Source organism: Tupaia chinensis, unplaced genomic scaffold (assembly GCF_000334495.1).
Source record: "Tupaia chinensis unplaced genomic scaffold, TupChi_1.0 Scaffold000178_1, whole genome shotgun sequence".
Classification (NCBI taxonomy): Eukaryota; Metazoa; Chordata; class Mammalia; order Scandentia; family Tupaiidae; genus Tupaia; species Tupaia belangeri.
Genome location: NW_006159653.1, coordinates 892293 through 903420, shown reverse-complemented (window position 1 = coordinate 903420; position 11128 = coordinate 892293). Strand labels below are relative to the sequence as shown.

Sequence of the window (11128 nt, the reverse complement as noted above, 5' to 3'; positions counted from 1 at the left end):
CACCCCTTCGCCTTTCCCCCCCCCCCCAGGGTTTTAGGTGCACAAGCACCTGTGTAATTTTCAGGCTGCCGGGTCCAGGACTTGAACCGTGAGGTCGGCCATGTGGATCCAGCACCTTAACCACCACGACGCCAGCTGGCCCTGCTAAATGCTTCTTAATACAGGCAGAGGGGAGTCTGAGGTAAAGACAGCTTATTTCAACAGGAAAATGCCATACCTCCCGGGACTCTGAGGCCCAGGGCTGGGTAGTTCTTTGTTTTGCTTTTGTTTAACTTTTATTTATTTATTCATTTAGTTTAGCTTTTACCTTTCTTTTATCTTTTTTAAAAGAGATTTTTGCTATAGGGCAAGTGCGCTCACCAGAGAGACAGAAAGTGAGGAATCACCCCTTACCCCAAGGGCCACGCCTGCAATCCCTTCTGCATTCTCCTCTCTGGATCTTGAGCACGCACACGCACATTCACTTGGCGTGACTTTGAAGCTGCTGGATCTGGGACTTGAACAGGAGTCGACTTTGTGGGAGTCCAGTGATGACCAAACCAGAAGGCCAACTGCTGGTCCCTAGTGTGCCAACAACTTCTACGAGTGCATCCCGTGCTCGCCGGAGGGCAGCCCGGAACCTTCGCTGGGCAGCCGCACAGGGACAGCACCCCACCTACAAACTACAAGCATGAGGGGACATTCACAGGCACCCCATTAACCAGTTCAAGTGAAGGCTCAGCGGCACCCAGCATGTTCTTAGTTGCACAACCACCTGTTTAGTTCCAAGAAGCCTCATCGCCCCAAAGGGAGCCGGGGGGGGGGGGGGGGGTCCACACCCCGGGGGGCTCTACACCCTGCCCCCTGGGCTCCGTGGCCATGCTGGGGCGGCTCCATCAGGGAGCTGTGCAGTGGCCTTCGTGTTCGGTGTCTCTCGCTCAGCTCCACGCTTCCGAGGCTGACCCCAGGAGGCGAGTGTCGGCTGTGCTCCTTCCGTCGGCTGAAAGGTGCCCCAGCCCCAGCCCTCTCCTGAAGAGGACTAGACAGGCAAGACCCGAGCCAGGCCCTGCGAGACCTGCCCTCGCCCAGCTCTAGACGGAGGGGTGCGGCCCTCTGGCCAGTGTTCCAGAACGGGGGTCAGCAGGACCCAGGAACCCGGAGAGAACTCGAGCTCTGAGCAGACCCTTTTGCTGGGCTGGTCCACCCCAGCAAGTCCAGAGGGGGCCCAGCGCAGAGCCGAGGAGCCCAGCCCAGCAGATCTGGAGGGCAACAAGGGCCCTTTTCTGCTGTGCACAATGCCCTATTGTCCTCCTCTGGGAGAACAATGTAGCCCCCGCAGGGGAAGCTGCGGACAAAGCACTCTTTGTGAGAACTGTCCCCACCTGGAAAGCCACCAGGTCCCACCTGACAGCAGGGGCAGCCTTCCTCCCATCCAGAGCAGCACGGCACCCAGACAGGGCCAGCAGCCCCTGTCCCATCCTTCAGAGGCTGTGCTGAAGCCCACCCGAGCACCCGGCCGCGGAGGAGAGGCCAGCAGGGTGGCGGGCTCCTGGGGGGAGGGAGCACAGGGTCTCCCCCCTCCCCCCTTCGAGCCCCCAGGCACGTGCTGCCCCACTGGAGCCTTGCCAGGGCTCCCAGCTGGGCCTAGCCCCTCATGGAAGAGAGACCTAAAAGAAAGTCCTGGGGCTAGCAGGTGGTATGGAGGTTAAGGCACTGGACGACCACATGGTCAGCTGTGGTTCGAGCCCTGGGCCCAGTGGCTTGAAAAATCATGCTGGGCACACATGTGTGTGTCCCCAAAGTCCTGAGAGGAGAATGGAGAAGGGATTGTGTCCACCCCCGCCCCCAGGTGATTTCTCATTTTCCCGCCCTGTCTCCAGCGAGTACAGGTGCCCAATGACCAAAAAAAAAAAAAAAAGCCAGCAGGTGGTTAGTGGTTAAGGCCCTGAACTCCCCCGTGGGCGACTGCAGTTGCTGAAGCTCTGGACCCAGTCCCAGACAGACCTGGTGGCTGGAAACTCACACTGGGACATGTGTGTGCAGGCCCAGACCCCAGGGAGAGTGGGGAAAGGGTTGCAGAGTGGCCATCCCCCGGGCTGATTCTCACTCTGTCTTTCTGGTGGTGCATGCACCCTATAGCAAAACAGTGAAATAAAAAACCAAAATGATAATAATGTTTTTAAAATCACCCGGCAAGATGCACATCTAAGGCACTACCCCAACAGGAGGATCGATTAAGCAAATAATTAAAAAAGCAGTAGCCACAGGCCACTCGAACATACAAGTGAGGAACTTTATGGCAAAACACTAGGAACCAAACTGGGAAGCTAAAGGCGAGATGCGAGAGCAGAAACAAGCCGGGAGAGGCATTTGCAACATTTGCAACACGCAGACTAGGGTCTTGAACGCGCAAAGCGCTCCGACAACTGAATTAGGAAGCCCCGCCCCAGCTCCCCCAGGAAGCCCCAGGCTTTAACGCGGCCCTCCCTGCCCGCATCCCCTCCCAGCCTCTGAGGGCCTCAGGAGCCTGCCCGGGGAGCGGCCCTGCGCCGGGACTGGAGGCGCGTGCTTGCGGCGGAGGCGGCGAGCGGGTAGCCCCCGACCCGCCGGCCCCACGGGGCTGACACCTGGAGGCACGTGGCCCGCAGGCACCGCGGCCCCCCGCACGGGCACGGTAGCTGCCGGGCCCACCCGGTCTCCGAAACGCTGCGTCCAGCCTAGGACCTGGCCTGGGAGGGCCGGGGCGGGCGGGGCCTCGTCCACACTGACCGCCCGAACCGACGAGCGAACCGGAACCCAGGCCGACGGGGTCCCGCTTCTCCCGGACTCCCCTCCCCGCCCTCACTGCGCGGCGCGGAGAGGCGGGCGGGGCCGCGATGCCCACGCGTGGGCGGGGCCGGTGGGAGGGCCCTGGTGGGCGGGGCTCCCGCCGCCCTGCTCCGGGGCGCGATCCCGCCCCCTGCTCAGCCCGGCTCCGCGTAGGCACCTTCTGGCTGACCAGGATCGTGCTCCTGAAGGCGCTAGCTTTCCTTTACTGTGAGTGCGCCGCAGGCCGAGGGCTCGCCAGAGTCGGCGCCCGGCCTTGCCCCGCTCCGGTCCCCCGCACCCCCAGCCCCACGGTCAGCTCCTGTCCGCGCGCAGAATCAGGGGTCCTGCGTGGCCCGGCCTCCCCTGCCCCCTGGACCCCGCTCCGGACGCTGCCCTGGGACCCTGCGCCAGACTGTTTCAGAACCCTGTCCCCGGGCGCGCCATCTCGCCGGCCCTCAGCCGGTCAGGCCGGCGTAGCGCGGCGCCCCGAGTCCTGCGCCTCCCTGGTCCGGGGCCGCCTAGGCAGCAGCCGCGTCTGCCCTGCAGTTCCGGTTGGCAGTCGCTATCTGGAAGCGCCCAGGGGCTCCTTGGGCCGCAGGGGTAGGGAGGGGGGCAGCTTCGACGATCTGGTGGAGGCGAAGCCAGAGCCCGGCCCAGGACTCTGCTGGAGGCAGAGTTGACCTCGGCCCGCAGCTGCGCGGGGTGTTGCTGGCGCCGAGGCGGCCTTCCCTCAGTCCCTGGCCAGAGCTCGGGCCTGCAGACTGCCGCCCTGTGGGCAGCGCCCAGGGGACGCAGGCGGGAGCAAAGGGCGGGAGCGAGGCCACCCCTCCTGGGCTCCGTATGCCGTGGCAGCAGTGGCATTGAACGTGTTGCCTTTACTCCCCTGCTCACGTGCTCCGGCGAAGGGAACACCTGTGCATAGCTGCTGCGGACTGCAGCTCGGCACTCCTTGAAGAGGTCAGAGAACATGTTCTCAGGCCCGCTATGACCTAGTGGTGAAAGCAGCTGCTTCCGACATTCCCAGCCACAGGTTTGGTTCAGTCCTGTGGAGGCAGCTGGCAGACACCCAGGCATTGTGGGTGCCTCCTGGAATTCCCAAGGAGAGATGGAGGAAGGGATTGCCAGGTGACCAGGTCCCTTGGGGTGCTTCCCCCTCTCTTGCGGAGGCACCAGTCTTCTGGCAAATCTAAAAAGGAAGTAAAAGAGGGGACCAGCAGATGGCATAATGGTTACTTTGTTGGATTCCCATGTAGTCGACTGCAGTTCAAGTCCTGGACTTGGCAGCTTAAACTCATGCCCGGTGCATGTGCCTGCGTATCCAAGATCCCAAGAGAACAGAGAAGGGATTGCAGTGTGGCCACACACACCCCCGGGGGGTGATTTCTCTCTCTGTCTTTCCAGCAAGCACATGCACCCTGTAGCAAACTCCTCTCTTAAAAAAAAGGAAAAGAAAAAAATCACACCTGGCACCCGTGTGCATGCCCACAATCCCAGAGAATGGAGAAGAGATTGCAGTGTAGCCACCCCTCCCACTCACTGTGCCTCTCTGTTTCCAGAAAGCGCACACACCTTAAGGCAAAAACCTCTTTTAAAAAAGGAAAGAAAGAATGAAAAGGAGAAAAGAAAGTCCCCCAGTGCTGCTTGGCCTTCACTGCACTAAGCCCTCTGATGTGCACCTGTGGCTGGCAGAGCTGCAGCGGTGTTCAGACCTCCGAAGGGGCAGCCTGCGACACGGGGCCCCACTCTGCTTGCCAAGGGCACAGTTTGGTAAAACTGGGCTCAGGACTCTTTCGAATGGGCCAGAGCTGCCGGTGCCCTGCGCGGGGCAGCGCCATCCGGTCAGAAGGAGCTGGTGTTAAGTGGCTGGGCCGAGCAAATCCCTTCGGCGCGGCGCTGGGTACTGAACAGCTCGCTCTGGCACACACCCCCACCTGGGGAGAGGTGAGCTTGGAAGGCAGGCAGTGCTTCTCAGCAGTGTCCATCTTCCAAGGACAGGGCTTTCTGGCCAAGATGGCCTAAGACAGCCACCGCCTCTGTCCTAGGAGATTCTGCTGTGCTGGTTTCCCACGGGCTTCCAGGTAGCTCGCTCGCGGTGGGATTCTGCAGTGTGTCAGCCACAGAAGCCCCGGAAGCCCGGCAGCGAGGGTCAGCTGGAGAAGCTCCTTGTTGACACTGGGCTTAGGCAGGCTCTGCACGGCACACTGCAGAGACGTGCAGTGGAGACGGGTCCGGAACGCTGGCATCGACGCACGCTTTGCCACGAAGCCCATCCAGAGAGGCGGCAGTCTGCCAGCTTTGAGTCTGGCTTGGCACAGTTCCTGCCGCAGTGGCCTTGGGTGCCCGTGAAGATGTGAGATGTGACGGTGTGTGGACGCAGGGCTCACAACGTGGGGCCTCTTGGCACTGGCTGTCATGGCGTTGTGCCAACTGCTGCAGGACACAGACGCAGGGCTCCACCTTGTTTGGCTTTCATTCCCCAAAGGGTGTGTGCACACAGGGAGGGAGGGGGAGAGGGAGCGAGTAAGCGCCGCGGGGACTGGCACCATCAACCCCTTCTCCATTTTGCCCGTCTCAGGATTTGGGGCTCACACGTACGTGTGCCTGGTGTGTTTTCAAGCCACCAGGTCTGGGCCTCAGACTGCACACCGGCCCTGTGAGACCCAGGGCCTTTAAGCTCCATGCTGCCCGCTGGCCCGGAAGCAGCACTGTAACAGGCACGCAAAACAATGCAGGGTAGAGACCGCCTGTCGGGCTGCGCACACGCTCACTTCCTGGGGATGGAGGACACAGGCCCACCTGCTGGCCCAGGTGTGTGGAAGGTGTGGGGCCCTGGAGGCCTGGCCTGGCCTCTGGCCCTGCCCTTTACTCACCACCCCTAGTCCACGCAAGCATCCCGCGCAGCAGGCTTCCACCTGGATGGCTGTGTGCGCAGGCCTGGGGTCCCTAGGACAGGCTGCTGCAGGCAGGGACACCTGATGCTGCTGTCCACTGAGTGCAGGTGCCGCTCCCAGGGAGGAGCGTGGGCAGGACCTCCCGCCCAAGCTGTGGGGTCTGGTGTGCTGTTCTGGAGTGGGGCAGGGCCAGCTGTCCGCGGGTGCCCCCGCAGGCAGGCAGCAGCCCGAAGGTGGGCACACACTCAGCCACGCGTGCACACGGCAGCCTGGCGGGAAGGCCCTCGGCGCCGTGTGGCACGTGTCTCCCGTGGTCAGTGTGTCAGTGGGTGCCTGGTGCTCTTGGGGCAGGGAGCTGCCCAGACAGTGGCCACTCTGGCCCCTTTTTCCCCTTTCATCAGGGGGGGGGCCAGTCTGCCAGCTTTGAGTCTGGCTTGGCACAGTTCCTGCCGCAGTGGCCTTGGGTGCCCGTGAAGATGTGAGATGTGACGGTGTGTGGACGCAGGGCTCACAACGTGGGGCCTCTTGGCACTGGCTGTCATGGCGTTGTGCCAACTGCTGCAGGACACAGACGCAGGGCTCCACCTTGTTTGGCTTTCATTCCCCAAAGGGTGTGTGCACACAGGGAGGGAGGGGGAGAGGGAGCGAGTAAGCGCCGCGGGGACTGGCACCATCAACCCCTTCTCCATTTTGCCCGTCTCAGGATTTGGGGCTCACACGTACGTGTGCCTGGTGTGTTTTCAAGCCACCAGGTCTGGGCCTCAGACTGCACACCGGCCCTGTGAGACCCAGGGCCTTTAAGCTCCATGCTGCCCGCTGGCCCGGAAGCAGCACTGTAACAGGCACGCAAAACAATGCAGGGTAGAGACCGCCTGTCGGGCTGCGCACACGCTCACTTCCTGGGGATGGAGGACACAGGCCCACCTGCTGGCCCAGGTGTGTGGAAGGTGTGGGGCCCTGGAGGCCTGGCCTGGCCTCTGGCCCTGCCCTTTACTCACCACCCCTAGTCCACGCAAGCATCCCGCGCAGCAGGCTTCCACCTGGATGGCTGTGTGCGCAGGCCTGGGGTCCCTAGGACAGGCTGCTGCAGGCAGGGACACCTGATGCTGCTGTCCACTGAGTGCAGGTGCCGCTCCCAGGGAGGAGCGTGGGCAGGACCTCCCGCCCAAGCTGTGGGGTCTGGTGTGGTGTTCTGGAGTGGGGCAGGGCCAGCTGTCCGCGGGTGCCCCCGCAGGCAGGCAGCAGCCCGAAGGTGGGCACACACTCAGCCACGCGTGCACACGGCAGCCTGGCGGGAAGGCCCTCGGCGCCGTGTGGCACGTGTCTCCCGTGGTCAGTGTGTCAGTGGGTGCCTGGTGCTCTTGGGGCAGGGAGCTGCCCAGACAGAGGCCACTCTGGCTCCTTTGTCACACCCAAGGACGGCCAGCCATCAGCCACTGTGTCTCAGAGCAGGGAAGGGACGTTTCCGCTGAAGCTCACTTAGAAGATGTTTTCCCAGTTATAGGGGTGCTCGTTGATGGAAATGCGAAGGGCTGGTCAAATAAGCACATTCCACATCACCTCGGTGCCGGTGCCGCGTCTGGGCTCAGCCTGGTGACTCCGGCGGGTCTGGTAGGGCCACGTGGAGTGGTCCAGGAGAAAGTTGGTGCAGCAGGGCTGTGCTGGTTACACTCTCCCTCCATGGCTGGTCGTGGGCACTGTGGTTTCCCTGGAGGCTGGCTCTGCCCTTGCTGGCTGGGACTAGAGGATCCGGCCAAGGGAGTGAGGACTGGGGTCTCCAGCGAGGCCAGCCAGAGCGCCACCCGGAACCCACGGCTTCAGCTTGCTCGTGTCCAAGGGAGGGCTGCCTGTGCTGGGGCAGCCCACCGCACAGCCCCAGCCTCGGCGCCAGCTGCGGCACCCCTCCACGTGGGCATCCCCTCCCTGCTGGGGTCCTGAAAACTTCTGGCCTCTCCCTGGCTCCGCACCACTCGCACCCTCCCTGCCCTTGGCTCAGCCCCGTCTCCTCTCAGGTCTCTGAGCCCCACCACACCAGGCGGGGCCCGCTGCAGGCCCCTTCCGGCCTCTCAGCCCCCGGCCTCCTGCCCAGGCCTGCCTACCCTCAGGTGCCCAGTTGGGCTGCCATTTTGTTCACACTTGTGCCCTCTGTCTTCTGGGCATGGCCTGCTTCCCAAGATGTCCCACATGTGGCGCAGGTGACCCCTGCCAAGCTCCTGTCAGCTCAGGCACTTGTCCAGCTCGGGCACCCCCACCCCCGGCGTGGCCCACCACACCTTGGCTCTCACACTTTCCTGTTTGGGGTTTCTCTCATCTGCTGGAACGTGCAGCTGGTGAGCTTCACCTCCCGTCTGCAGGCCAGCCAGAGTCGCCCCACAGACGGCAGCGACGCGAACCCTGGAGCAGCGTGGCCCTTGGTCTGTCGGCCATCCACTCGCTGTCCGGGCTCTGCTGGGGGCTCGGCGGCCTTGCCGTTCTGCTGCCCTCCCCTTGCTCTCATCCCCACTTTCGCAAGTCACTGCAAGGGTCCTTGCTGCTGACTCCTGCCTAGGCCTGCACCAGGACTCTGCCCGGGCGAGGGTTGGCACCCAGAGGAGCCTGTGAATAAAGCTACGGGGGAGGCTGGGGCTCCAGTTCCTCGGGGTTGAGCTTGGCCTTGGCCCCGGGTGACCGAGCAGGGCTCCAGAGGCTTCCCCGCACCAGTGGGCCCTTCTAGTCCCAGCTTTTACCTCGAAGACCAGAAGAGGCTTCTCTTACAGATCGCGCACTGGGGACCCAGGGCTAGCGTGGCCTCTCTGAAGCCCCTGGTCGGGCCTGCGCCTTTGCGTGTGCGCGGTGCGCTTGCCGTGGCCACTCTGCGCAGTGGCTCTGTCCTCATATGTTTTGTGGTTTTGCCAGAGGGCGTGTGTGCTCACCAGAGAGAGAGGGAGGGAGGCATAAAGCACCCCCAGCGGGTGTGGGCACGCCACAGGCCTTCTCCAGTTCTCCACCCTTTGGAGATTTGGGGCACACACGCACATACCCACTTGTTCTTCAAGCTGCCCGCCCAGGACGCCACAGGGGACCGGCCGCCCCGTCACCTCACCCACATGTCCTTGCAGAGGCCCCGGTCCCTGCTGCATCCTTCGAGGTGGACTTAGACTGCACTCTGAAGTGGTAGCTTGTTCTACGCTGCGTGGGGGGAAGCCGGCTCCCCACGACCCTGCTGCCCGGCCTGCAGACGGTTGTTTGCATCCAGATTGGCTACACTGCTGCCTTTGGGAGACAGGATAAAGGGTAGCCAGAGGGCTGCTTGAGATCTCACCACTTGTACTGTGCTCGGAGCTGGCCTGGGTCTCAGTTCACCGGGGAGGTGCACCGCCTAGCTTGCCCTGTGCACACCCCTGTAAGGGACAGCACTCGGGCCGTCCACCAGCCAGCCCGGCCAGCTGTGGAAAGCACACAGCCCTCACGGGGTGACTCGCCTTACCCTTGCAGGAATTCATTTCAAAGGGAGAAAAATGAAGGTTTTTATCTTCGGAGCAAGCATTCGCAGGCTGTCGCCAATCTCCCAGCAGGGCGTGGCTCCCCAGCTGTCGCGGCCCCCTCTGTCAGCGACCTTGGTGGGGGTGCAGAGCTTTCTAAGCTTGGCTGGTGTTGAGCTTAACCTGAGGTCTTCCAGGTGTGACGTGTGTCTCCTCTGGCCATGGAGCTGCCTGGTGACACGCGGCCCGACCTGGACCCTTGTGCTCTCAGCTGGCGGCCACGTCTTCCCTGGGACTCCAGGCCCTGCTTCGCCCCGAGGCACTGGGTTGGGTGGCAGTGGCAGGAGTGGGCACCGCTGCTTGGCTGCTGCTAATGAGGTGCTAGCGTGGAAGGACCCGCTGCAGGGGCGAGTGCTGGGCTCCGGAGCAGGCAGCCCTCCGCGACCGCCCGTGTCTGACCTGCCGACACGCCTGGGTGCACACATGTGCCGGCACATGGACATGCATGCACACTGACCCAGACGCTCCTGGGAGCCAGCCAGGTGGGCCGTGCTACAGGTGTCCCCATGTCTGGGGGCAGGTCCGTGTTCCCGGTGTTGGCGGTGTGGTTGCGGCAGGAGGGGCGGACTGGAAGCAAGCCTGCGCTCACAGGTCTCCTGCTCCCCCGCCTCCCTCCTCTGAGCTGGCCCCTTTCGGGACCCCAGCCCTAGCCCCAGCCGTCTGTGGCCCGCGGGGCCTATGAGCTCCAGCTGCACCCTGCCTCAGTTCCCCACCACAGTGGGGGGAGGACAGACGCAGCCCTGTGCAGCACTGGCCTTCCAGGAGCTGGTTAACCAGAGCGCTGCGGGTTTCCATGTCGCCTTCAGGGCCCCTTGGCCTCTTAGGGGCGGCTGTCCCCAGACTCCCTCTCTCCTGACCGTGGCAGCTCCTGAGGCCCTGGCGAGGTGTTGGTAGGTGGGACAGCCAGGGGTTTGCAGACATAGGGCCCTCAGAGGGGTCTGTGTGCTGTCCGACCGGGGCTAAGGGGGCCCGGGGTCCTGAGAGGACCCCGTGGACGAGGGGCCCTTCTCATCTTGGCCCAGGTCCTGACACCACATGGCCCGCTGACCTCCTGGATGAGGGGTTCTACTGACTGGGGTGTCCCCCCAGTCAGTCCCTGGCTTCCCGAATACTCGCTGTCCTGACCCGGTCCTGAGTTCAGCCCACCTTCCAGGCCAGGGCAGGGCCTGTACACTGAGGGGCATCTGCAGCTCCGGGAGGCCCGTGGGCAGCGTTGTGCGCCCTCACCATTCAGTTGCGGTCAGCCGTTCACTGCGCCGCACGCACAGGCATCTGCCCTGGGACGCTGTCAGTCCTTGCTCACCCCAGCCAGGCCTGGGCTCTGGTAGCTGTCAGTAGCGCCCTGCACCCATCGGTGCGCCTGGCCCTTCACAAGAGCGCCCCAGCCCTGGACTGCGGGGTGCAGGAGGCCGCCTCCCGCCCCAGCCCAGCCCTGGGACCGGCCGCTTCTCAGGAGCTCTGGGGCTGGGCCCTGCTGGCGGGCAGGGCACACTCACATATGCTGGGGGCCCCTGTGCACAGCGTGGTGGCCTCCTGTGTGCCATGCGTGTGTGCCCGAGCAAGCAGGAGCCCACAGCACACCTCCAGCCCAAGCCCCGCACTGGGCGAGATCTGGTAATAGCTGCCCTGGCTTTTCTGAACCTCCACCCTGGGCAGCGGAGCGCTCCCACACCCCTAGTGCGCAGTCTCGCGTTCAGCCCATGTCACCGAGGGCTCTCCCAGTGTGGACCCAGGGTCACTTCAGCCAGTCCTCCCACCACTGCACCATGCTGCGGCCCCACACACGGAGCCACGAGACAGTGCCACGCCTGCCACACCGCAGCCCTGTTGTACGGCCAGGCTGTTACGTGGCTCGACTGTTACGTGGCCTGGCTGTTACGTGGCCAGGCTGTTACATGGCATGGCTGTTACATGGCCCCGCTGTTACAC

General features: G+C 63.5%; 1 protein-coding gene across 1 annotated transcript in view; it reads left to right on the top strand.

Annotated features, from left to right (window-relative positions):
- Positions 1–2912: 2912 nt before the first annotated feature.
- LMF1 (lipase maturation factor 1) overlaps positions 2913–11128 on the top strand; it is a gene marked incomplete at its 5' end in the record, with an annotated part of 80888 nt that continues 72672 nt past the window's right edge. The window contains 1 exon segment of the mRNA XM_006146435.3: positions 2913–3015. Coding sequence (XP_006146497.2) covers positions 2913–3015 — 103 coding nt within the window.